General features: G+C 42.9%; 1 protein-coding gene across 3 annotated transcripts in view; it reads left to right on the top strand.

Annotated features, from left to right (window-relative positions):
- The window catches only part of agk (acylglycerol kinase), a 54,752-nt gene extending 30,821 nt beyond the window's left edge, over positions 1 to 23,931 (top strand). For 2 of the 3 annotated variants that reach the window (XM_038780437.1, XM_038780438.1), the window contains 7 exons: positions 3,268 to 3,347; positions 4,479 to 4,536; positions 6,495 to 6,642; positions 9,851 to 9,948; positions 12,501 to 12,571; positions 16,938 to 17,022; positions 18,410 to 20,051. In XM_038780437.1, the coding sequence (XP_038636365.1) occupies positions 3,268 to 3,347; positions 4,479 to 4,536; positions 6,495 to 6,642; positions 9,851 to 9,948; positions 12,501 to 12,571; positions 16,938 to 17,022; positions 18,410 to 18,532 (663 nt within the window). In that variant the 3' untranslated portion in view covers positions 18,533 to 20,051. Of the gene's footprint in view, positions 1 to 3,267; positions 3,348 to 4,478; positions 4,537 to 6,494; positions 6,643 to 9,850; positions 9,949 to 12,500; positions 12,572 to 16,937; positions 17,023 to 18,409; positions 20,052 to 23,677 lie in introns of those variants that run through there. The other variant, XR_005458321.1, reaches the window with a different exon arrangement.
- The last annotated feature ends 2,766 nt before the right edge of the window (positions 23,932 to 26,697 follow it).

Here is a 26,697-nt window from a genome sequence, read left to right as displayed (position 1 = left end):
CTACAAACTGTTCATGATCATGTTCATGGCATTGTTCGTCGGGGCCGGTGGGGGGGGGGGGGGGGGAACTTGTACGAACTGTGAGATGTAGAGAATGTTCTTCAATTTATTTATGCTTTTGTACTTTTGGAAATGTTTGGAATAAAATACTTTACAAGAAGTATTTCCCAGCAATTCTCATGCTTCGGATTTAAGGCAATTTGAAAAAAACACTTGAGATCTCCCCTGGCATAGTCAACAGGTAGACCAGGATGTAGAATGAGTTTACTGGGTGATCATGCTGAGATTAAATATCATCGACATGGGTATCACCATTACACGCGAGAACACCGCCCCACCAGGTACGCATTACATACTTGTGCGACTCGGCCAACGTTGTCTACCTCATACGCTGCAGGAAAGGATGTCCCGAAGCATGGTACATTGGCGAGACCATGCAGACGCTGCGACAACGAATGCACGGACATCGCGCGGCAATCGCCAGGCAGGAATGTTCCCTTCCTATCGGGGAACACTTCAGCAGTCACGGTCATTCAGCCTCTGATCTTCGGATAAGCTTGAAATTCCGTGATCGTTGGTGCTAGTTTGACTGATTTTGGCTGCATTTTGCTCTTTAAATTTTACATATTTGCTCACTCATGCAACATCAATAAACAGTCTGATCCAATATTTCTTAAAATTGTTATTGGCTTAATGTAAAAATAAATTGGCAGCTTAGGATACTGATTTAGTAGGTCTGAAATATTCTGTTTGTTTTAATCTTGCATTCCTTCTTCTGTTTCTCTCAATCTTTTTTACTTTCTTGTCTCTCACCACCTCCTTCTCTCTCTGTCCCCTGTCTCTCACTCTACCTCCCTCTCCCTGCTGATCTCCTGTTCCTCTGTCGATCTTTCTACTGCTTTTCCTGTCTCATCGTTCTATTTCTCTATCTCTTTTCTGTTTATCTGCCTGTCTTTTTCTGTCTCTATCCGTGCAGTGTCTCCTTTCTCCCCTTATCCCTCTTTTCATCTTTCAGGACTTTCAGAATACATCGCAAAACTGAAGTCTATGGGATTAATGTGGCAGCTTGACTATGAAGTTGGTTAAGCAACAGCGACAATGGTAGTGTTGATGGTTGTTTTTCCGACTGGAGGGAAGCATACAATGGTGTCCCCCAGGGGGTCAGTATTAAGACTTGCTCTTTATGATATATATTAATAAGCTGCACTTGGATATACAATGCATAGGGTTGGATTATAAACTCCCTGCACCTGAGCCAACTGTGCTTGGCTGGCTAGCCCCAATTTACTTTTTTGGGCACTAGCTCTTTAATTAGTAAGAAACGGTCAGTCTAATGGAGGAAGTTCCGCCTCATAAAGCTGCTCGTCAATCTGAAGCCATCTCTGCGCCAAACAAGGATTGATGGCCCCTGCGAAATTGCAGGAGGAAGAAAACCATAGATGCCCCAAAACCAAGGGAAGTCCGGAATCTCAGCTGTTTTCCTGCCCTTGGGTGGCCCATCTAATTCATTCTCATAATTTAAAAGTCCTCAGATGAGACTCAAAAATCTGATAAAGAATGAAGAGGATAGTAACAAAATTAAGGAGGCTGTGAATTGACTGGTGAAATGGGCAGACTAGTGGCAGGTTACATTTAGGAAGCATGAAGTGTTGCATTTAAAATTGAGGGGCATTATAAGCTAAATAGTTGTTGTTTCTTTTCCTGCACCTAATGCACAAGGCAGATTTTCATCTGTTCCCGTAGCGAGTATTCTTCTGGAACAAGTTGCTCTCCTCCAGCTCAGAGGCTTATAGCTTGAGGGGTACCACTCCACATGAAGCATGGCTGACAGGAGTCTCTCCCTCTCTTACCGTCGGCCATTGGTGCATTGGAAAGGTTTTGCAGGTTGACCCTCAATCCGTTTGACCGCATTTTGAACGCACCTACCTTCGCCAACCAGTCTTCGGGTGGGTCTCTCACTCAGCTTCTGGCTCAGAGGCAGGGGCACTACCCACTATGTCACAAGATCTCCTATAGACAAAATAGTATAATTTTGAAGGTGAGAAAATGGTACAAAAACAATATAGCCTCCTTGTCCTTATTAATAGAAGAATTGAATGCAAATGCAAGGAGGTTATGCTTTATAAATTATGTCTAATTTTGGGCAATTCAGTATGTCAAGACCTCAGCGCGGAAAGGATGTCAAGAGCTCAGTGAGGGCACAGGTACCAGGAATACAGGTACATGGAGAAGTTAGAGAACCTGTACTTTTAGTCTCGAGCGAAGAAAGTGAAGGGGAGATTTAGATAGATGTCAACATAATGAGGGATATTGGTAGATAAATAATTGAGAAACTCTTTTCATGTCAGAAAGGTCAGCAACCCGAGGAGGCAGATTTGAAGAAATTAATAAAAGAAGCAGGCGTATGGTAATTCTTTTTTACGCAATGTGTTGTCTGAAATGGTGAGAGCAGCATATTTAATAATTCTTTAAAGTTAATTTTACAAATACCTGAAGAGATTAAAAACTGGAGGCTTATGGGGAAAGAGGTCAGTGAGACTAATTGGATAGCTGTACCAAAGGGCAGCATAGGCAATGGGCTGAATGGCCTCCTTCTGTATCATTCAATGATCCTCGCTCTCCCTCCTGCTTTTCTTTCCACTTTCATACCACACTAGTTTGAATATTCTTTGAGGACTTTCTCCTGCTTATTCGCAAATTCCTCAGTCTCCCTCGGTCTGTTTTATTCTTGGGCTTTTCACTTTGCTACCTTCTCTCTTTTTTCTTTTCCCTTTCTCACTCACTTTGGGAATTTCTCCTGCTCACCAGTTCTCATTTCTTCTGGAGAGGTATACCCTTGCTTCATATTTTCTACTACTCTGAACTCCACTTTTCCCCCTTTCTCCTTCTTCCTCTCTTGCCCCTCCCTTCTCTCTCCCTCTTCTCCTTTCACTCTCTTACTACTCTTCCTCCTCCTCCTCCTGTCTCCCTCCCTCTCTTATGCTGCACCCTCCCTCTGTCTCCCTTCTTCTTCCTCCCACTGCCCCTCCATTCTCCCTCCTCTGTCCATTCCTCCTTCCTTCCTCCCTCCACCTTCTTATCCCTCCTTTCCTCCATCCATTTCCCTTCCTGCCTCCTCTCCTTTCCTTTCCTTTCCCTTCCCACCATCTCCCTCCCTTCTCTTCCCTTCCTCTCACTTAATTCATTGCAGTGTTTTGTTAATAGCTGTTTGTTGCACCAATATCTGTACTGTTCAGGTTCTGAACCTAACTTCTATTTTATTTTTAGGGTGATAAAGACCGTCCGGTATTTGCAGTGTCTGGGCTGCGGTGGGGAGCATATAGGGATGCATCTGCTAAACTCACCAAGTAAGAGAAGAGTGAAAGTAAACAAAGTGTAAGAGGTGCATTAAAAGCACACTGAGAAATACAGGCCTTGACAGTCAGTTCATCTTAAAGCTGAAAAAAATCTGGAAATTACCCTCTGTCTAGAATAACGCTGAAATACCTTACTCTCATGTACTGCTGGCAGCTGATTTATCCTGGTGCTGATATTTTACATCAGTATCTGCACACTGTCTTTTTGAACATAGTGATAAAGTAAGTTTATATTAATAAAAAAAAGAACAGCCAGACACTCATGGCAAAATTAATTAGCCTTATAGTGATTCTACCTATTTCGCAACCATGATTCCACAAATAGCATCACCTCAGCACTGCCAGAAGGGTTGGAAGAGGACCAGTTCCACGTGAATGGTGTAAATATGTGACCATTATGCATAAGCCAGAGCTGCAGTGGCTAGTTATCAGAAAGGCCATTGAAAAACTGTCTGCCAGATTCCCCACAAATTAATCTCTTGCCCCAGCAATGCGGTGTTGCATGGAAGAAGAGAACGTAAGATGGTAAGAAATAGGAGCAGGAGTAGGCCTTTTGGCTCCTTGAACCTGCTCCAACAGGCAATAAAATTGAGACTGATCTGGTTGTGGCCGTAACTCTACTTTCCTGGCTTCCCATCACAATCCTTGACTCCCTTGGAGATCAAAAATCTGCCAACTCAACACGGGATATATTTAATGACTCGGCCTTCAGTGCTTGTTGGAGAAGAGAATTCCAAACACTACTGACCAACTGAGAGAAGAAATTCCTCCTCACCTCTTCCTTAAATGGGAGATCCCTTAATTTCAAACTATGTACTCTAGTTCTAGAGTCTACAAGAGACTAATTAAAATGGAACAAAAACAAATTATTCATTTCCACATTTACAAGAGCAAAGCATTCATTTCTGTATTACAACAGTGACTACATTTTCCAAAGTGTTCAAAAATTGGCTGTGAAATACTCTGGGGCATCCAGAGGTCCTGAAAGGTGGCATCTAAATGCACTGGAAGAGTGAATCCTTCTACTTGAATGTAGCCTGATTCCTGCAGTTTTGCTAAGTGTTGATGCTTTATAAGATTGTTTCATCTGTTCAGTGCTGCTTCAATGTTATCCCTCTGCAGGTTTTGGTATCTTGGTCCTCTCAAAGACAAGGCATGTCATCTGCTCAGTGTATTTCAGGTGAGTGCGTGTTTATAATGTAGAAAATTTTAATTCTCTATTGGAAGGGTACAAACTCAAAAGGCCTCCTACAAATCTACACACTTGGCAAAATTATATTCTTAACAAGGCACTTTTTCAAGGGTTTACATTGATGAGACTGGGCAGTCCCCTTCTTCCCCTAACATAGAGCCTTGACCAAAATAATTGGATCACTCATCATTTGCTTGATTGCTGCATTAACTAGAATGAGTGGCACTTGACCTTGATTGAGGCAGATAGGAACAAATTCCAGTAAAATTCATGACTTCCAGCACCCTACCAACTACAATTCTCTATTAACCGGAATTCTAAGGTGGTATTATTTTTGACTGGAGATGTCAAACTCACCGGTAGTGGCTTTCATCAGCCTGCCCTCATTCTGGTCCCAGCCCTCCCACCTTTCTGCAGCACCATGTTCCCTTGGTGCCACTCATTTAACTCATTCACTCCCCACCTCTCCTGAGACCTCAACACCCATGTGATTATCCGGGAGCTTTCTGATTGAATGAAAACCTTACATATTAGGTAACTGGCAGATTTGATTAACCGCAACAAGCCATTCCTGGAGCATGTGGGATAACGGATATTTTCATGTACTTCTGGTTTACCTGCCCGAATCTGGTGGATCGATAATCGAACAGCTAAAGAGATGCCTGTTTAGAAAAAAGGGAATACATCTGATTGTATTGAGGTAGCTTAATAATACAAATCAACATTTTAATACACATGTGCAAATTCCTCCATGACCTCACCCCTTGCTATTTAATTAACCTCCTTGAGCTCAGCAACCATTTGCATCCTCTGTATTTCTCCAACTTGTTTCTTGTGTGCCCCCCACTTCCTTTGCAGCAATGATAGTGGTCATACCTTCAGCTGCCTCGACCCTGAGCTCAGTAATTCCACATCTGAACCTTTTTGCCTCCACCTCTCTTCTTGAAGATGCTGCTAAAAACGGATCTCTTTGACCAAGCATTTGGCCACCAGTCTTAATATCTCCAGCTTTGGTTCATTGTCACTTTCTGATAACCAGACTGATTCCTGGGATGGCAGGACTGATGTATGAGAGGGCGGCACTGAACACCGTGGGTAGCACTGTTGCTTCGTAGCGTCAGGGACCTGGGCTCGATTCCCAGCTTGATTCTCCACTGTGCGGAGTCTGCATGTTCTCCCCATGTTTGCGTGGGTTTCCTCTTGATTCTCTGGTTTCCTCCCACCAGTCCTGAAAGACGTGCTTGTTAGGTGAATTGGACATTCTGAATTCTCCCTCTGTGTACCCGATTCATTGCAGTGTTAATGTAACACTAATAAAGATTATTTTTTTTAAAAAGGACTGTCATATGAGGAGAGATTAACTAGGTTACGATTGTTTTCGCTGGAGTTCAGAAGAATGAGGGGGGATCTCATAGAAACCTATACAATTCTAACAGCACTAGACCGGGTAGATGCAAGAAGGATGTTCCCGATGGTGGGGGTGTCCAGAACCAGGTGTCACAGTCTGAGGATACACGGTAGACCGTTTAGGACAGAGATAAGACATTTCTTCACCCAGAGAGTAGTTGGCCTGTGGAATTCACTACCATTGAGGTCTAAACATTGTATGTTTTCAAGAAGCAGTTAGATATAGCTCTTGGGGTGAGGGAAATCAAAGGATATGGGGGAAGGTGGGATCAGGATATTGAGTTGGATGATCAGCCATGATAATGAATGACGGAGCAGGCTCGAAGGGCCGATGGCCTCCTCCTGCTCCTATTTTCTATGTATGATCACATTGCTGAGAAGCATCTCGGGATTACATAAATGCAAATTGCTGTTTATGTTTACGTGTATTTGAAGGTATGGATCAGGTTTCCTGAGACCACAATGTTGTACTGGCTGCTAATCGGAACCAAATCCAACCATTGTTAATTGTAAGCTGCATTTCTGTGTTCACTCTCTAGGAATGGCCACCAACCCGCCAGACCTCCATTGCCTACCTAGGCCCCACAGAAAGGCCACCAGAGGAATTAAAAGAGAAACAACCAAGGCCAAACCTGTGGCAAAGGATATTGAGGAGACTAGAATTGTATTGGGCAACTCCCAAAGAGGGTAGGATGCTTGAGTGCTTTCAGTCTTATTGCTCCTTTTAGTACTAATTAAGTATTGTTATCTTGCTATATTTACATGTCATTAATTATATATGCTATTCATTCTATGCACTTTGGGGGAGGAGTACAGGTGCTGTACATCCTTCTTTTGAGGAGAAACACTTATTAAAAATATTTTTTTCCAATGCAGATTCGTTCCTCTAGAATAGGCCTGTCCAACCTTTCCTCCTGAGGGGTCACATTTCAATGTTTTTTCCACTCACTGGACCAATGAGCAAATTTCAGAAAGATAAGGTTTGACACAACATTAGCATGAATTTCCCAAAACAAAAAGTAGTTTAGAAGAAAAGAATCAGGACAGCACGGTGGCTGAGTGGTTAGCACTGCTTCCTACGGCGTGGAGGACTTGGGTTCATCCCGGCCCCGGGTCACTGCCTCTGTGGAGGTTGCACATTCTCCCCGTGTCTGCGTGGGTCTCATCCCCACAACCCACAGATGTGTAGGTAGGTGGATTGGCCGTGGCTAAATTGCCCCTTAATTGGAAAAAATTAATTGGGTATTCTAAATTTATTTTGGGGGAAAAAAACACAACTTACTAAGCAAATAAAATACAATGTCAAAGCAATAAATAGATAATTTTAAAAATAAGTAATTAATAAAGATGACCATTAGAATAAGTGTGAGCGATTGTGGGTGTGAGGTTTGGTGTGTGGGGCTGAAGGTGAGTGAGAACCCTAATACTAGAAGTGAGCCAGACACGCACACCAAATTTCTTCAGCCATTCGCTGGCTATGGAATTCTGTAGTCCTGCCAGCAGTGTACTCCCGCCCGTGGGTTTCCTGGTGGTATGGGATGGCTTCAATGGAATTCCCATTGTCAGTGCCAGGAGCAGAGAATTCCGCTGCCAGCGAACAGCGTGCTGTCTCCCGCCACCGAGAAACACATGGCTGGGAAGCCAGAGAATCCGGTTCACGCGCTCTCTCTCTCTCTCACTTTCCCTTTTTCTCATATCCGCGTGCACATGTACACTCGCACTCACAACACACACACATAATCTCACTCTGTCACAAACCTTTGCACTTACACGCTCTCGCTTGTGCTCTCACACTCAAACACTCACTCCTGCGCATGCTCCCTGCTGCGCAAGCGCTCTCCCTCCTCTACCTTTTGGAGGCCTTCTCTCCCCACCCACCCTGGACGGCAGGATTCAATCACACTCCTGACTAGACTTATAGATGTGCACAAGCTTTGTGGAGTTGGGAGGTGAGTTATTCACTACATAATATCAACCTCTGACCTGCTCTTGTAACCACAGTAATTACATGGCTGGTCCAGTTCAATTCTTGGTTAATCGTAATCACCAGAATGTGGAGATTCAGCAATGATAATGCTTTGAATGTCAAGGAGAAATGGTTAGATTCTCTCGTTGGAGATGGACATTCTTTGGAACTTGTGTGGCACATACGTTATTGTTATTTTGCATGAAACAAGTGTCTCCAAGTTCCATCAGAAAGTTTTGGGATAATTCCTAGTTCCAGATTGTTCAGCAAAATCAATGGAAGCAAACTGTTCACTATAAGAGAAACAGGCTTTGTTCTCTGCTGTCATTACTCCTAACTCCATGTTCTGAATTGAGATCCAGTGAGATGGTCTCACGCACTTTGGAAGATACATTGCCCAAGATAATGTATTCCAGAAACCCAGGCCTGGTTTCGCATGCTTGAAGCACCATTGCCAAATTCTTCTTGACCTCCACTTTCCATGCCTCCAGAATACCCTCCATGTGGTGTGTGGTCAAGTATATCCTTCCTCAACGCTGCAACCAGCTCCTGCTTTCTGACATGGCTCTAAGTGATCAGTGCCCTCTTGTTATTCATTCACTTAACTTGTCTATATCTCTGCAGCCTCTTTGTAGATTTGGGTGAGAATTCTTGGGATGTCCTGGAAGAAAAATATTTTCTTCCCATGGTGGGGGGGGAATTAAATTGTGCGCTTCACTGGGATGGAATTGTTGGGAAAGGAGAGTCTAAGCATGATATTGAAGCAAGAGGAGGAATTAAATTTGCAGCATTTAATTGGAGGGTAAAGAAAGAGGAGCGCCAGATTGAAACAGGGGACAGATGGGTGGAGGAGGAGAAAACTACCAACTAAGAGAATATGTGAAGAGTAAAGAAGCCTTAGACCTCCGGAGTGAACAGTAACACATCAGCACATAGACTGATAAATCTGTAGCAGAGTGCAAAATACCACTTAAATCCACTTTTTTCCATTGGCTACACCAACACCGTGGGTGGAATGGTGGCACAGTGGTTAGCACTGCTACCTCACCGCTCCAGGGTCCCGGGTTCAATTCTGGCCTCACATGACTGTCTGTGTGGAGTTTACACTTTCTCCCCATGTCCGGGTGCTCCGGTGTCCTTCCACAGTCCAAAGATGTGAAGGTTAGGTGGATTGGCTATGCTAAATTGCCCCTTAGTGTCCAATGGGGTAGGTGGGGTTACTGGGTTACAGGGATGGGGTGAAGACATGGGTTTAAGTAGGTGCCCTTTCCAAGGGCCGGTGCAGACTCAATGGGCCGAATGGCCTCTGTCTGCACTGTAAATTCCAGGAGTCTATCATCCTGATTTAGCAACACGATATTGTCATATTGGAAAGGCGGCCATATCATGTGGATATGGATGATACACTGTGAAGTTCCATGATAGTAAATTAAAGTCAGCATTATATTGTGAAAATCCCATCAGTGGACACATTCTCAGAATGGATTGAGGCCCTGTTCCTCTTTGCTCCTCATCTGCACTATGCCAGGCAGGAAGGTGCAGCAGCATTTCCCATGTGATGAAATGGGGACAATTGTGCCCAACCAGTTTGTGCCATTTCCTGGTGATCTGCTATGAAGAACACCGTCAATAACCTGTGAACAGACCGTGTCCATACTTTCCATTGCAGTAGTCTACGGACAAGCAGATGAGTGGACAACAGTATGAAATCATGGAAAACGGACCCAATTATTTCCCAATCATTTTTAAAAAGGGAGGGAGGGAAATCAAATGATGGTTGTTATTTGGTTGAGAGTGATGTGCATTCTCTGGGTTTAGAATAGGTCCGCTCAGGCACCATGGAGCAGGATGAAATGGGTCTGCTTATAAGTGGTTTGTCTTTGGAAAATGGTGTTCAGAGTTTTCATTGGGTTCCTATTCTGACTGCAGTGATGTTAATGCCATTGGAGCCCGAGCAGTGGGAGGAAGTACAGGAATCAGCAGTGGAAGTGACCATCAGCACACTCAACAAGCAGGCAGATCTCAAGGTGAGAGCATTTACTATTTGTACCTACAGCCAGGAGCTGACAATGGGCACATGCTCCATTTAGTGCTATTTTACTATAATTTCACTAAATTATATTGGGATTTGACTGCATGAATGTAGTGATATAAGTCAATGGGTAAAAAAAAATGTTACCCAAGTCAGTAGGGAATATGAAGATGCGCACTCGTGATTAGACTTGTTTGGCCTAAATGCTTTTTTCAGTGCTGCTGCTTAATCATGTAATGGAATAGGCAATTGATGTCTGATTTACCTTTATCTTCTCTTGGCTGGAACCAAATGTAATCCATGTGAAATGGGCAGAGGAAGCACTGGTGTGCTCCCAGCAGCTGTACTCATTGCTACCAGTGCTTTTTGTGCAATCAGAGTTTCGCTGAGTAGGAAGCATTGAATCCCTTTTTAGAACATAGAACAGTACAGGCCCTTCGGCCCACGATGTTGTGCAGACCATTTATCCTAATCTAGGATCAACCTAACCTACACCGCTTCAATTTACTGCTGTCCATGTGCCTGTCCAAGAGTCTCTTAAATGACTCTGACTCCACCACCTCCCCTGGCAGTGCATTCCACGCACCCACCACTCTCTGTGTAAAGAAGCTACCTCTGACATCTCCCCTATACCTTCCTCCAATCACCTTAAAATTATGTCCCCTCCTGACAGCCAATTCCGCCTCTGGCTATCCACTCTATCCATGCCTCTCATCACCTTGTAGACCTCTATCAAGTCACCTCTTCCTTCTTCGCTCCAGTGAGAAAAGCCCTAGCTCCCTCAACCTTTCTTCATAAGACATGCCCTCTAGTCCAGGCAGCATCCTGATAAATTTCCTCTGCACCCTCTCCAAAGCATCTACATCCTTCCTAAAATGAGGCGACCAGAACTGGACACAATATTACGTGTGGTCTAACCAGGGTTTTATAAAGCTGCAGCAAAACCTCGCGGCTCTTAAACTCAATCCCCCTGTTAATGAAAGGCAACACGCCATGTGCCTTTTTGACAACCCTATCAACCTGGGTGGAAACTTTCAGGGATCTATGTACGTGGATTCTAGGATCCCTCTGTTCTTTCACACTTCCAAGAACCCTGTATTCAGTATTCAAATTCGACCTTCCAAAATGAATCACTTCACATTTTTCTAGGTTGAACTCCATCTGCCGCTTCTCAGCCCAGCTCTGCATCCTGTCAATGTCCTGTTGTAACCTGCAACAGCCCTCGACACTTATCTACAACTCCACCAACCTTTGTGTCATCGGCAAACTTACTAACCTACCCTTCCACTTCCTCATCCAAGTCATTTATAAAAACCACAAAGAGCAGAGGTCCCAGAACAGATCCCTGTGGGACACCACTGGTCACCGACCTCCAGGAGGAATACTTTCCATCCACCACCACTTGCTGTCTTCTTTCTGCCAGCCAGTTCTGTATCCAGACAGCCACATTTCCCTGTATCCCATGCGTCCTAGCTTTCTGAATGAGCCTACCATGGGGAACCTTATCAAATGCCTTACATATACACCACATCCACTGCCCGACCTTCATCAATGTGTCTCGTCACATCCTCAAAGAATTCAATGAGGCTTGAGGCATGACCTGCCCCTCACAAAGCCATGGTGACTATCTTTTAATCAAACTATGTTTTTCTAAATAATCATAAATCCTATCTCTCAGAATCCTTTCCAATATTTTGCTCACCACAGACGTAAGACTGACTGGTCTGTAATTCCCAGGGATTTCCCTATTTCCTTTCTTGAACAGGGGAACAACATTTGCCTCCTTCCAATCATCTGGTACTACTCCAGTGGAGAGTGAGGACGCAAAGATCATCGGCAACTGCGCAGCAATCTCCTCCCTCACTTCCCGTAGTAACCTTGGGTATCTCCCGTCAGGCTCAGGGGACTTATCTATCCTGATGCTTTTCAAAATTTCCAGTACATCCCCCTTCTTAATATCAACCTGGTTTGAGTCTATTAACCTGGTTCGCGCTGTTCTCATGAGCAACAAGGTCCCTTTCTCGTGAATACTGAAGCAAAATATTCATTTAAGTTCTCCCCTATCTCGTCAGACTCTAGGCACAAGTTCCTCTGCTATCCCTGATTGGCCCTATTCTTACTCTGATCATCCTCTTATTTCTCACATAATTGTAGAATGCCTTGGGGTTCCCCCTAATCCTTCCTGCCAGGGCTTTTTCATGCCCCCTTCAAGCACTTCAAAGTCCATTTTTGAGTTTCTTCCTGACTACCTTGTAACCCTCTAGAGCCGTGCCAGATCCTTGCTTCCTCAACCTTACATACGCTTCCTTCTTCTTCCTCTTGACTGGAAGCTCCACTTCTCTTGTCATCCAAGACTCCTTCATCGTACCATTTTCTCATTCGTTATCTTCTCAAATGAAAAATGTGCACATCCAGTTTTGGATTCAAGCTATATTCTCCCTTGTTTGTTAAACATGTGGTGGGGTTAATATTAACACTGAAATTCTAAGCAAACAATTCAACGGTGTAAGGGAACACCCTGCTAAATGCCTTTTCATTTTTCTACAGCGTACAGAAGATGCCATGAGTATTTGTATAGAACCAGACACAATCAGCAAGGGGCAGTTTGTAGCTACAGGGTAGGTGTCATGTGTCTCCAGTTTATTTGTTAAATCATTTGCTGTTTCAGAGCTCAGTTTCTGGAAGAGCATGTGTTAGAAATGTTGTTGTCTTTCCAATGTTGTTACCAACCACAGGTCTACCCGAAAACAAACATGTAAGTTAAACTTTTCATAAAATTATCTACATTTTTTTAAAAGTGCTTTCCCCGTTCCTGTATTAATTCCAGAGTCCAGTTCTGTCTGCATTGACTGATGTGACGGTACGGACTCTGGCAAGTAAATGTGCCACATAAGTGCCAGGCAATGGTGATCTCCAACAAGAGAGAATTTAACCGTCGCCCATGACATTCAATGGCATTACCATTGTTGAATCCTGGGGGGTTCAACATCCTGGGGGGATTACCATTGACCAGAAACTGAACTGGATTAGCCATATAAATACTGTGGCTACTAGAGCAGGTCAAAGGCTGGGAATCCTGTGGTGAGTAACTCTCCACCTGACTCACTAAAGCCTATTCACCACTTACAAGGCAGAAGTGAGGAATACTCTCCACTTGTCTGGATGAGAGCAGCTCCAACAACACCCTAGAAGCTCAATGCCATCCAGGACAAAGCAGCCCACTTGATTGGTACTCCTTTCACAAACATTCATCCCTCCACCACCACCGAACAGTGGCAGCCATGTGTACCATTTACAAGATGCACTGCAGGGACTCACCAAGGTTCCTTAGACAGTACCTTCCAAATCCACAACCACTACTATCTAGAAGGAGAAGGGCAGCAGATACCTCTGAACACCACCATCTGGATTTAGATTAGATTTAGATTTATTGTCACTTGTACCGAGGTACAGTGAAAGTATTATTCTGCGTACAGTCCAGACAGATCGTTCCATACATGAAAAAACATCGGACATACGATGTAAATACATAGACATAACATTTGGTGAAGCATACGGAGTATAGTCGTACAACAGTAGAGAAGATGTGTAGAGTCTGTCAGTAAGTGTTCTCAGACTTTTGTATCTTCTGCCCATTGGAAGAGAGAATGATCCGGTTGGAAGGAGTCTTCGATTATGCTGCCCATTTTCAAAGGCAGCAAGAGGTGTAGACAGAGTCAATGGATGGGAGGCAGGTTTGCGTGATAGACTTGGCTGTGTTCACAACTTTCTCTGTAGTTTCTTACGGTTTTGGGCCGAGCAGTTACCATGCCAAGCTGTTGCGTAGCAAGATAGGATGCTTCCTATGGTGCATCTGTAAAAATTGGTAGGAGTCAATGTGGACATGCCGAATTTCCTTGGTTTCCTGAGGAAGTATAGGCATTGTTGTGCTTTCTTGGCCATAGTGTCGACGTGGGTGGACCAGGACAAATAGTTGGTGATGTGCACACTTAGGAATTGGAAGCTGTCAACCATCTCCACCATTGATGCTGACAGGGGTGTGTACAAGACTTTGTTTCCTAATGTCAATGACCAGCTCTTTAGTTTTGCTGACATTGAGGGAGAGCTTGTTGTCCTTGCACCATGCCACTAGGTTCTCCATCTCCCTCCTGTACTCTGACTCATGGTTTGAGATCCGACCTACTACGGTTGTGTCATCAGCAAACTTCTGGGTGGAGTTTGAGTTGGATTTTGCCACACAGTGGTGTGTATAAGGTGTATAGTAGGGGGTTTAAGTATGGAGCCTTATGGGGCCCCCGTATTGAGTACTATCCAGTCATTGTTTATCCTTACTGATTGTGGTCTATGGGTCAGGAAGTCGAGGATCTAGTTGCAGAGGGATGAACCAAGTCCTAGGTTTTGGAGTTTGGATCTGAGCTTAGCTGGGATTACGGTGTTGAAGGTGGAGCTGTAGTCAATGTATAGGAGTTGGGCGTCTTGGTTGTCGAGATGCCCCAGTGATGAGTGTAAGGCCAGGTAGATGGTGTCTGTTGTGGACCGGTTGTAGCAGTATGCAGTGGATCTAGGCATTCTGGAAGTATGGCGATGGATGTTTCTCATGGCCAACCTCTCGAAGCACTTCATAATGATTGATGTCTAGTCCATCGGACGGTAATTGTTGAAGCACATTGCCTGTTGGTTCTTTGGCACTGGTATGATGGTGGAGGTTCCCCTCACTCACCATCCTGACTTGGAATTTTATTGCCATTCTTTCACTGTTGCTAGGTAAAAATCCTGGAACTCTCTCTCTAACAGCACTTGTGGGTGTACCTATACCACATAGACTGCAGCAGTTCCAAGAAGGCAGCTCACCACCTCCTTCTCTAGGGCAACTCTGGAAGGGCAATAAATGCTGGCCTAGCCAGCGATGCCGACGGCCAATAAAATTATTCTTTTAAATATCTAAAGTTTCCAGTGTAAACATGTGAGTATTAACCTGGATTCCCGTTCTACCTGAGAAATCAGTCACTGTGGACACTGAAATGGAAATCAAAGGCTCCGTGCCACGGCAAATAATTGTTGCATGCACTTTGTGAATTTCCCACAGCTTAAGAGCAGTAATGGAGTTTAAACTCTTGAAAACTAAAAGTAAAAATAAATCATCCTCCATTTGCCAGATCATCCTGAATGATATTATCAACTTGTTCACTCCATCGCATCCAAGAATAAATACAGTATTAGATGAAGAATAGCTGAATGTTTATACATGACATGAAAATCGCTTATTGTCACGAGTAGGCTTCAATGAAGTTACTGTGAAAAGCCCCTAGTCACCACATTCCGGCGCCTGTCCAGGGAGGCTGGTACGGGAATCGAACCGTGCTGCTGACCTGCTTTAAAAACCAGCGATTTAGCTGAGTGAGCTAAACCAGCCCCTAATGTAGTTAGCAATAGTGTGAGCTCTCGTTTGCCCTTTCCTTTATTGTTTCCGTGTTTCAAGAACAAGCATTGAAAGGAAGTTTGTACTTGTGTTTTCCAACAATAAGCACCATTGTTTTAAATAGAAACTATCCTGTAGAAATGGTGACCTAATTAAACAGCAGGAGCAGAAATAAAACAGTGAATGTAATGAAATCTGAAATAAAGATGGGAAATATATAATGTCTTTTTCAGATGCTAATCGACCTATTAATATTTTGAGTGGAAAATGTCAATAAAAAAGACAGTTTCAGCTATTATTAGGCTGACTGAAGCAAGGGGAGTTGCAGAAATAGTTTCCAGAGTTTTCAATCTACAGATAGTCAATGGATTTAATAGCCCAAAGACACTGGCATGCTATATTGGCATTTATGCATGTGAAATCTCTTCATTATTTTGAAGGAGGCATTCATTTATTTAAAGCAAACCTATAGAAAGGTAGTCTCGGTCAGTCAATGGAAAGACGCAAGGCAAGTCACACCACTCCAAAATGAATGGGAAAATACAACATCCGTACGTCCCTTTATGAGATGATGGTAACAGATGAGGGATTTTCTTATGAGACGAGGTTGGGTAGGTTGTGCCTGTATTCGTTGGGAGTTTAGAAGGATGAGAGGCAATCTTATTGAGACATTTGAGATTCTCAGGGGGTTTGACAGGGTAAATGCGGAGAGGTTGTTTCCCTGTGTGGGAGAGACTATCTAGGACTGGAGGGCATAATCTCAGAGTAAGGGGTCACCCATTTAAGACCGAGCTCGGGAGGAATTTCTTCTCTGAGGGTTGTGAATCTGTGGAATTCTTTACCACAGAGGGCTGTAGAGGCTAGGTTAAGGTAAGGAGACTATTAATCAATAAGGGAATCGAAGGGCGGCACAGTGGTTAGCACTGTTGCTCCACGGCGCCGAGGACTCTGGTTCAATCCCAGCCCCAGGTCACTGTCTGTGTGGAGTTTACACATTTTCCCTGGGTCTGCGTGGGTCCTACCCCCACAACCCAAAGATGTGCAGGCTAGGTGAATTGGCTACGTTAAATTGCCCCTTAATTGGAAAAACATAAATTGGATTATCATATTAGATCAGTCATGAGTAGGCTGAATATTGCTTCATAATATGGTCTTATTCATCAGCTCAGTCAAATGTGGAGTAATACCTTCCATATTTTATTTGAATTCGAAATTATTTTACAATGCTGAATCAGTACCATATCCGTAACTGCTCCTTCTTGTAGTCGTGCTCCATTCTGTAATGTTTGGGTCAATTCTGAAACTCCCTTCCTAACACTGTGGGTGTACCTTCATCACATGGACTGCAGCAGTTCAAGAAGCTCAACATCACCTTCTCTGTGGCAATTAGGGACGGGTAATAAATGCTGGACCAGCCAGTAATGTCCACATCCCATGAACTAATAATTATTTTTTAAAAGGGTGACCATCATACTTTGAAGAAGCCATGTAGCACATTGTCATGAGTTCTGTTTCAAGTTGTGTTTTGGTTAATCTCACACAATTTCTTGCTTGACCATTAACAGGAGTCGGAAGTTGACTGATCCACTCTTGTGTCCTGAAGGCACCCAAATTCTCCAAGCCAGTTTCTGTAAACTGCAGCTACCCCAGGTAAGGTCTCACTTTTAGGCCCTATACATTACATTAAAGAAAATACAAGCACAAGGGTTCCCTGAACTACTTTATCTAACTTCGAAAATGTAGCTTGTGTTAACCTAAACTCCCAATGGCATTAAACTCCACTTGCTCTTATCACACTAGTATTAATTTTAAGGATAGGGGGAAAGTTCTGCCCAACAACACCTCCACCTCATGCTCTTATGAGCTTTCACATTCCATTGACTTCTTGCAGGCTGGAATTCAACTGTCTATTAACCTCAAATATATGTCGTCATACTTTTTGCAACCGCTCCACTGCCAATCAGACATCAGAGAGTAGCCGGTAACCTCCTGAAGGAGAACAAACTCCTCTAGAAAGAAAAATTGAAAATGTTCTGGTGTTTGATAAATTTCTGTTCAGCATTAATCATTGCAGGATGACTGTTATATACAGGTGATATTATGCTTTGGAGACTATTTGGTTACATACCATAAACTGCCAATTCCTTTCATAAGAGGGTTGGATGCAACCCGAATAACTAATGTATTATTTCCTTCCCCCAAAGAGAAAATGCTGGAAAATCTCAGCAGGGCTGGCAGCATCTGTAGGGAGAGAAAAGAGCTAACGTTTCGAGTCCAGATGACCCTTTGTCAAAGCTAAAAGACAGAGAAAGTGGGAAATATTTATACTGTGGAGTGAGTGAATGATAGATGAGTCATTGCCACAGAAACCAAGGGAACAGGGTGCTAATAGTCACAGAAACCAAGGGAAAGAGTGCTAATGGCAGTCCACAGAGAGAACAAAATATGTGAAAGGCCAAACAGCAGAGAAACTAACATCAGAGGGTAAACTATGACAGATGTAGATGTGGAGGGAAGGGGGAAGCAAAGGGGAGAAAAGGTGATGAAAGGGGGATAAGATGGGGGGGGGGGGGGGTGTAAATATATATAAAGCAAGTCAAGAAAGAAAGAAATGGTAAAAGACAGTTAAAATGAAATGGGATGAAAAAAAGGGGTCGAGGTAATCATCTGAAGTTGTTGAATTTGATGTTGAGACCGGAAAGTAGTAGTATGCCTCACCGGAAGATGACATGTTGTTCCTCCAGTTTGCGTTGAGCTTCACTGGGACATTGCAGCAGGCCATTGACAAGAGATGTGGGCATGGGAGCAGGGCCTTGTGTTAAAATGGCAAGCAACGGGAAACTCTGGGTCCTGAATGCGCACAGACCGAAGGTGCTCAGCAAAGCCATCACCCAGTCTGCGTTGCTCAGCAAAGCCATCACCCAGTCTGCCAGACCGGAGATTTTCAGCATTTTCTCTTTGGTTTCAGATTCCAGCATCTGCAGTTATTTGCCTTTATCCAGTATTATTTCCTTTCTCTCTCTCCCTCTCTCCTCAGGGAACAGAAGGTTTCTTCAGTATAGATAATGAAGACTATGAGGCTGTTTCTGTTGATGTGAAGCTGCTTCCTCGAAAGCTCAGGTTTTTCTGTGATGCTATCAAAAAACAACAGATGCAATAGTTACAGACACAGAATGTTCAATTTGATAGCTCTGTTGTAGAGCTGACCATTATCTGTTCACTTAATACATCCATAAATATTCTTCTATTTACCCATTAAGTATTGCTGAATCTAATTTCATGTTGAGAAAACCACCTTTCCATTTGACATTCTTGGACTTCCCAGACATGAAGAAGTCGTGCAGGAGGACACCAATGGGGTGAAAAAAAATCTTGCACACATCTTTACTATTAATCTGCTGCTTTCCCAAACTAAAGCTGCCCACTATTACCTGAGATTGTGGAATTATCTGGAAGATCTTTTCGTCCAAAGCTGCTATTGGTGCTGTTTGTCTGGAGGTCAGTTTTCCGGGATTGGATGAGTTTCCTGCTAATCTTTCATTCCAACTTCTTGAACTGATGAGCTATTCCAGTCTCTCCAGAACGGACCCATACTCAGTTGGAAAGCCAATTGAAGACAGACTTTGCAATCAAGAGCTGTAATGAGTCAGTAAAAGTTGAATGGAATTTACGTTTCTAGAACTGTTCCAGTTTTTGAAATGACCTTGAGCACCAGCAGACAATGAATTATTCTGGAAAAGTAATCACTGTTGATTTTGTAGACAAATATGGGAGTCAATTTGCATGTGAGGGGTGGCACAGTGGTTTTCACTGCTGCCTCACAGCTCCAGGGTTCAATTCCAGCCTCGGGTGACTGCCTGTGTGGCGTTTGCACTTTCTCCCCGTGTCTGCGTAGGTTTCCTCCCACAGTCCAAAGATGTGCAGGTTGGGTGGATTGGCCATGATAAATTGCCTCTTGGTGTACAAAGGTTAGGTGGTTACAGGGATAAGGTGAATGCGTGGGCTTCAGGGCTTCAGTCGGGTGCTCTTTCCAAGGGCCGGTGCAGACCCGATGGACCAAATGTTCTTCTGCACAGTAAATCCTATGATTTTATGATGTGTTTTGGTGGTGCCTGATGAATGTTGTATAGAACTGATTGATTTTCTTTGAGATCTTTTGAATCCACCTGAACAGGCTAAGAGATAGCTGAAAATTACACCAGTCAATGTTTGTTTTATTGTAATTTATGTGAATTGAATGAAGAAAAATAATATTGCATTTCTGCAAGCTGGTACAAGTTAATGATCAGAGTTCAATTAGTCTGTCCAGAGAGATACTAAAAGCATTTTTCCATTACTCCTGGCAGCCAGATTAAGAGCCCTTTCAGTTGAAAGTTTTGTGGCTCGGGAAAACTTAAAACAGGAAAAAAAACTGTCAATGATTTTGCCTCCAAATACAATTGAAGAGTTCAAAGTCAATCCAAACCACATACTGGGTTACCGGTTCAGAGTTTGATTCCACAGGGAAACTGTGGTTTTCCTGATTCTTGCTGTTGGCTGGTCATCTTTCTGAAAGTGAACACATCTCTTCAAAACAAAAGGTGACACTTTGGGTATTACTCGTATTTGCTCACAATGTTTTTAGAAAAATCATGTATCCAAAGCAACACTTTTGACGACATTAAATAGCAAATGTCCAATTCTGGTTGTCTTGGTGATTAAAAATATGAATGAGCCATCAAAAGAGTTGGCCAATAAACTATACAGCTGCGAGTTTGTGCGCAGTTTGAAGGCAATACACACGGACTGTCCAATGGCAATATAATCCTCAGCAGGGTCTGAAATATATATATATATATATATATATGGAAAAGAGTAGCTAAATTGGGTAATGGTTCCTTAGAGTATTAGTCTGGGGAAACTAATGATTGGAAACAAGGAAATAACAGACTCTGAAGAAGTATTTTGTACGTGCCTTCACAGTGGAAGACTTGAGAAGCATCCCAAGATAGTAGAAATCAAGAGGCAAATGGGAGGGAGGAAATTAAAGCGATCATAAGAGGAAGAAGTACTGGGAAAACTAACAGGACTAAAGGCTGAAAGTCCTTGGACCTGATGGCCTGGATCCTAGCGTCATTAGCTGAAGAGATAGAGGATGCACTGGTTTATAATCTTCTAAAAATCCCTAGATTCTGGAAAGGTCCCAGCAGGTTGGAAAACTACAAATATTACATCTGTATTCCAGAAAAGAGGAAGACTGAAAGCCGGAAACTCAGCCAGTTAATCTAACATCCACCATTGGGAAAATGCTGGAATCTATTATTGAGGTAGTAGTAGGATACAAAGTCAACATGGTTTTGTGAAAAGGAAAATTTGTCAAATTTACTAGTGTTCTCTGAGGGGATAACGAACAGGGTGTATAGAGAGGGACCAGTGGAAGTAGTGTATTTGGTTTCCCAAAAGTCGTCCAGAAGGTATATCATACAGTACAAGATAAGCACTAATAGTGTTGAGGGTGATATATTAGCATAGGTAGAGGATTGGCTAACTAGCAGGGACTGGTTTAGCTCACTCGGCTAGAATCGCTGGCTTTTGAAGCAGGCCAGCAGCACGGTTCGATTCCCGTACCAGCCTCCCCGGACAGGTGCCGGAATGTGGCAACTAGGGGCTTTTCACAGTAACTTCATTGAAGCCTACTCGTGACAATAAGCGATTTTCATTTAGAATCAGGATAAATGGGTCATTTTCAGGTTGGCAGGCAAACTAACTAGTGCTACAGGAAATTAGTACTGAGACTTCAACTGTTTACAATCTATAATAATGACCTTGATGAAGGGACCAACTACATTGTAGCCTAATTTGTTGATGATACAAAGATCGATAGGAAAGCAAGAGGATATAAAATGTATGCAAAGGAATACAGATAGGTTAAGATATGATGGTAGAAAGGGGAAAAAAATAGTATTTAGAGAGACTACAGAACGCTGAGTTACAGAAGGATCTGGGTACACTTGTACATGAATTACAAAATGTTAGGATGCAGGTACAGCAAGTAATTAGTAAGTAAAATGGAATGTTGGACTATATTGCAAGGGGGTTGGCCTACAAAATGTAAGGGAGATTGGCTAAAACTATACAGGGTATTGGTGAGATCACATTGATCTGGGTACAGTTTTGGTCTGAAGAAGAAATATTTTTAAAAATAAATTTAGAATACCCAATTCATTTTTCCCAATTAAGGGGCAATTTAGTGTGGCCAATCCACCTAGCCTACACATCTTTAGGTTGTGGGGGAGAAACGCACGCAAACACGGGGAGAATGTGCAAACTCCACACAGACAGTGACCCAGAGCCGGGATCGAACCTGGGATCTCGGTGCCGTGAGGCAGCAGTGCCACTGCGCCACCATGCTGCCTTCTGAAGGAGAAATATACTTGCATTGGAAGCAGTTCAAAGGAGGTTCACTCAGCTGATTCCTGAGATGAAGGTGTCTTATGACGAAAGGCTGGGCCTTTACTCATTGGCGTTTAGAAGAATGAAAGGTGATCGTATTGAAACACAAGATTCTGAGGGGGTTTGACAGGGTAGGTGCTGAGAAGATGTTCACCCTCAGGTCAATGTAGGGCAAAGGGTGCAGTTTACAAATAATGGGTCACCCTTTTAAGATTCAGATGAGGGGGGATTTTTTCTGAGTGCCATTTAGTCTTTGGAATTCTCTCCCACAGAGGGTCGTGGAGGCTGGGCCAATTAATATATTCAAGGCGGAGTTAAATTTTTGATCCGCAGCCTCAATGGCCTATTCGTGCTATCTTTCAGTTTTGCCAACAGGTGGTGTTTAGCCAACGCATATTCGAATTCTTCAAGTTCTCACATCAAACACTAGTTCCCAGCAGTCCGATAACTTGGATTGGGGAGCATCGAAGCAACGTGCAAATCAGTAGGTATCTAAACCAGTATCCAATCTACCTGTGTTAAAGGGAAACGTCTGAGAAGCTGCACTTTCACCAGATATGTAATAGATATTTCAGCTATTGAAATCTGACCTGCAGCCAATTTCCACCAGCAACAATATCTTGTTAGTAATTGTAAGGTTGATGACTGTTCCTTCTTATGTATCCAATGTGGCGTCTGGTGACTAAGGCAATGAGCAGTATATCTGTGGATTTGACAGGTAACAGGTACCTGGTTAGATAAGACTCTAATTTTATTTACTTTTCCATGGACCCATTAATATGAGAAATAATCAATCAGATTTTTTTCAAGCACCTGGATTTCCTATTTATGCCATCCATGTGGCAATAAAGGACTTATCTGAAAATGACTTTCATGCATATTCACTGTTGGATTCAGCAATTATAGAGGGGGGGTCCTTTAAAATATTAGCTAAAAAAGATTCCTGAAAGTGACTGAATTTGTAGAAATAATATTAGTACGTTATAATTATAAACATTGTCCATGGCTGTATCAAATATTACAAGTAATGAACTGCAAGTTCTGACATTATCTGATATGAAGGTACATTCAACAAGATTGAAACAGTATCCTAGCTGAGACCAGACGTGAGACGGAGTTTGAACGTGGCACAGAAGTCAGGAGACACTTAGAGACACAGAGAAAGCATTTTCCAGTTAATTTTGTGTGAATATACCCAAATGTGTTTTTAAGAAATAAAAACTTTGCTTCCATTCATCCAGAGTGATGATGGCAGAGTATGTTTGCTTGCAAGTTAACTAACCTAAAACTTACTGACTTATGTGACTGCTGCAGTACTTGTATGAAAATGAAATGAATCGACAATCACTTATTGTCACAAGTAGGCTTCAAATGAAGTTACTGTGAAAAGCCCCCTAGTCGCCACATTCCGGCACCTTTTCGGGGAGGCTGTTACGGGAATCGAACCGTGCTGCTGGCCTGACTTGGTCTGCTTTCAAAGCCAGCTCTTTAGCCCTGTGCTAAACAGCCCCATGAATAACTGTCTCCCAGTTCACCCTTCCTTCTGTGTAATTTATTCCAAGAAAGTTGCAGTTTGCAAGGGTGGCTGGGAGATGAATATATCCAAAAATGTCAGCAGCTTAAAACTTGGGTCAAAATGCCAGAGACAAGGTCAAAGACAATCACCACAAGCATGAAGATCCCCTCATGATAAATATATTTCCCTGCTGTGCTTTTTCAAATGTTTATGTTCTGGATGTCCTACCAGGCATGTTGATCCCATTCGAATTAGCTTGACCACTATAAGCAGTGGCCACTGTACAGTGAAACATTGAGTGCTTGTATTTGTGCAGACCACTGGAATTTTCATGACCTGTTTCCACTGTCTGGACAGGTCAGGGAGTGCTCTAGTCTAGAATACACCAAGGTTTTCCAGAAGTTTAGTGATGCCAGTATGAAGGAACTGAACGTTTCATCTGCACAAGAAGAGAAAGAAGGTGGAGAACCCAAACTCCTGATCAAGGAAAGGATGAAGAAAAGGGGAACTAGTTCAGGTCAACACATTATTAAAAATATGAAGGACATTGGTGACTTTTTCCACTGTAAAGGGTATGCTCCTTCTTCATGGAATAAAAAACCCTTAATTATTTCTTGCTTTGTTTTCAACAAGATTGAAACAGTATCCTAGCTGAGACCAGACATGACATAGGGAGTTTGAACGTGGCATAGATATCAGGAGACACTTCGAGAGATACGGAGGAAGCATTTTCCAGTTAATTTTGTGTGAATATACCCAAACGTGTTTTTAAGGAATAAAAACTTTGCTTCCATTCATCCAACTGTGCTGACTTATCTATAAATGAGAGATGAGACGAATCTTACTTTCACCAAACCCACAGATATTGAATGATGGTAGCTTACGTGGCCAGATGCCATGATTCTTTTATACTGGGGGAAATTCAGGGTACCAGTGCTGCTTAGCTCAAACAATGCCTCAAAGTGGCCTCAAGATGACAAATCATCCAACCCTGATACCAAAGTTCCATGCTATTTTTAACAAGAGTGTATGTGAGAGATAAGTAATTATTTTGTCCTAGCCAACCTTTATCCCAATATTAACACCATTAAAATATATTGTTTAGCCATTTATCACATTGGTGGGAAGTACTTTGAAAGTCCTGAGGCTATGAAATACTCTGTATCAATGCAAGCTCTTGCTTGTTGAGGATTGCCTTTCAATTTGATGCATTCAAAAATGTTTATTGACCATACCCAATAAAATTAATCTGACAAAATATAACAAAACAGATTTTGGTTAATCAGATCACTGAAATAAATAGAATTTTCTTACGTTACATGAAACGATCTCTGGTTTTATAGTGTTACACTCTTATAGGTACAGAACAAGAATAAGGGTTGACGGGGAGCATGTCTTTGTGGACTCCATTCAGTTTGGACCATCCTCTCATTTTGAATTATGTTCTGAAATCCCATTCCCATTAATTGGACAAAACAGTATTTTCCATATTCCATGGCATAACATATTGTAGACATGTATATATTTACATCTTCTCAACATTTGACTTCTGAGCCACTGCCATTGTTCTCAATGTCTTTCATGTGATGAACTCATTCAACAGAAAAGTATTTGGTCCAATCAAGGAACTGGAAAGGCACATTTTTTAAATAACGCTTCTTATTAAACCGGCTGGTTTTCCACAAGTATTTTTAAAATGAACCCTTGCATTTAGTGCAGACAATTGACCATTAATAACTCAGTGGCTGATTCTCTGATCACTAAGATGTGCTGCTGGCGCAGTGGTTAGCACTGGGACTGTGGCGCTGAGGACCCGGGTTCAAATCCCGGCCCTGGGTCACTGTCCATGTGGAACAAAGAAAAGTACAGCACAGGAACAGGTCCTTCGGCCTTCCAAGCCCGTGCCGACCATGCTGCCCGACTAAACTACAATCTTCTACACTTCCTGGCTCCGTATCCCTCTATTCCCATCCTATTCATGTATTTATCAAGATGCCCCTTAAATGTCACTATCGTCCCTGCTTCCACCACCTCCGGCAGCGAGTTCCAGGCACCCACGACCCTCTGTGTAAAACAACTTGCCTCGTACATCTACTCTAAACCTTGCCCCTCGCACCTTAAACCTATGCCCCCTAGTAATTGAACCCTCTACCCTGGGAAAAAACCTCTGACGATCCACTCTGTCTATGCCCCTCAATGTGGAGTTTGCACATTCTCCCTGTGTCTGCATGGGTTTACCCCCACAATCCAAAGATGTGCTGATGAGGTGGATTGGCCACGCTAAATTGCCCCTTAATTGGAATGAAAAATAATTGGCTACTCTAAATTTTTATTTTTTTTAAAAAGATGCGCTGTACCTAATAATGGAGCATACTGACCCACTAATTAATAATCTCAAAATGAATAGAATGGGGTTTAAATTTGCACTTCGCCACACTGAGTTCCTAATCCCAGGTGGCTCTGCAGGGGAGGAGTTGACCATGGTTAAAGTATTGTTGACTGAGGGCTGGGAGAGTAAGTATGAGAGTAACATCCTGTGCCCCCCCCCCCAAGTTGACATTTAATTCCTAATTGCCAGTTAAAGAGTAACAAAGGCTGGCAGCAGGCCACTCCTATGACAACCTCTGCTAAGGAACAAGTATTAAAAGGATGAGAGAAAACTAGGATTAGGCAAATGTGAAACCCTATTAGCCTCAGTGCAGTTGGAGAATCAGGCCCAAGGACTGATTTTCAGAGGCTGCTTGTTCACTCTCTGCATGGGGTGACATGGCGGCATAGGGGTTTGCACTACTGCCTCAAAGCACCAGGGACCCGGGTTCAATTCCAGCCTTGGGTGACTTGTTTGCACTTTCTCCAGTGTCTGTGTGGGTTTTCTCCAGATGCTCCCATTTCCTCCAATGAAGTGCAGGCCAGGTGGATTGAAGAATGCTAAATTGCCCCTTTGTGTTCAAAAGGTTAGGTGGGGATAGGGTGGGAGCCTGACTCTAGGTAGGGTGCTCTTTCAGAGGGTTGGTGCAGATTCAATGGGGCGAATGGCCTCCTTCTGCACTGTTGAGTCTGTGCTAACTAAAGCTTTGCAGATCCATAATAAATACCGAACTTACTGTTTAATGCCATTAAGCAGCTGGAGTGCTTCTAAAATATCTTTTTACCAGGAATATGTAAACTAAAAGCCACCTAGTGATCATGCTGGTAACTTGTCTATGTTAAACTAGAGTATAACGCCCCTGCCAAAAGTTACATTACAGTGGTTTGAACATCAGTGCCCTTTTACCTTATACCTATTTCCATTATCATAGCTACTTTATGATTTAACCTGTTTGCCCTCTGCCTACTGTTAATATTCTGTGACAGTATTGCTTATTTTTGTATTGTAC

Source organism: Scyliorhinus canicula, chromosome 20, assembly GCF_902713615.1.
Source record: "Scyliorhinus canicula chromosome 20, sScyCan1.1, whole genome shotgun sequence".
NCBI lineage: Eukaryota > Metazoa > Chordata > Chondrichthyes > Carcharhiniformes > Scyliorhinidae > Scyliorhinus > Scyliorhinus canicula.
This window is presented reverse-complemented; position numbering and strand designations above follow the sequence as displayed.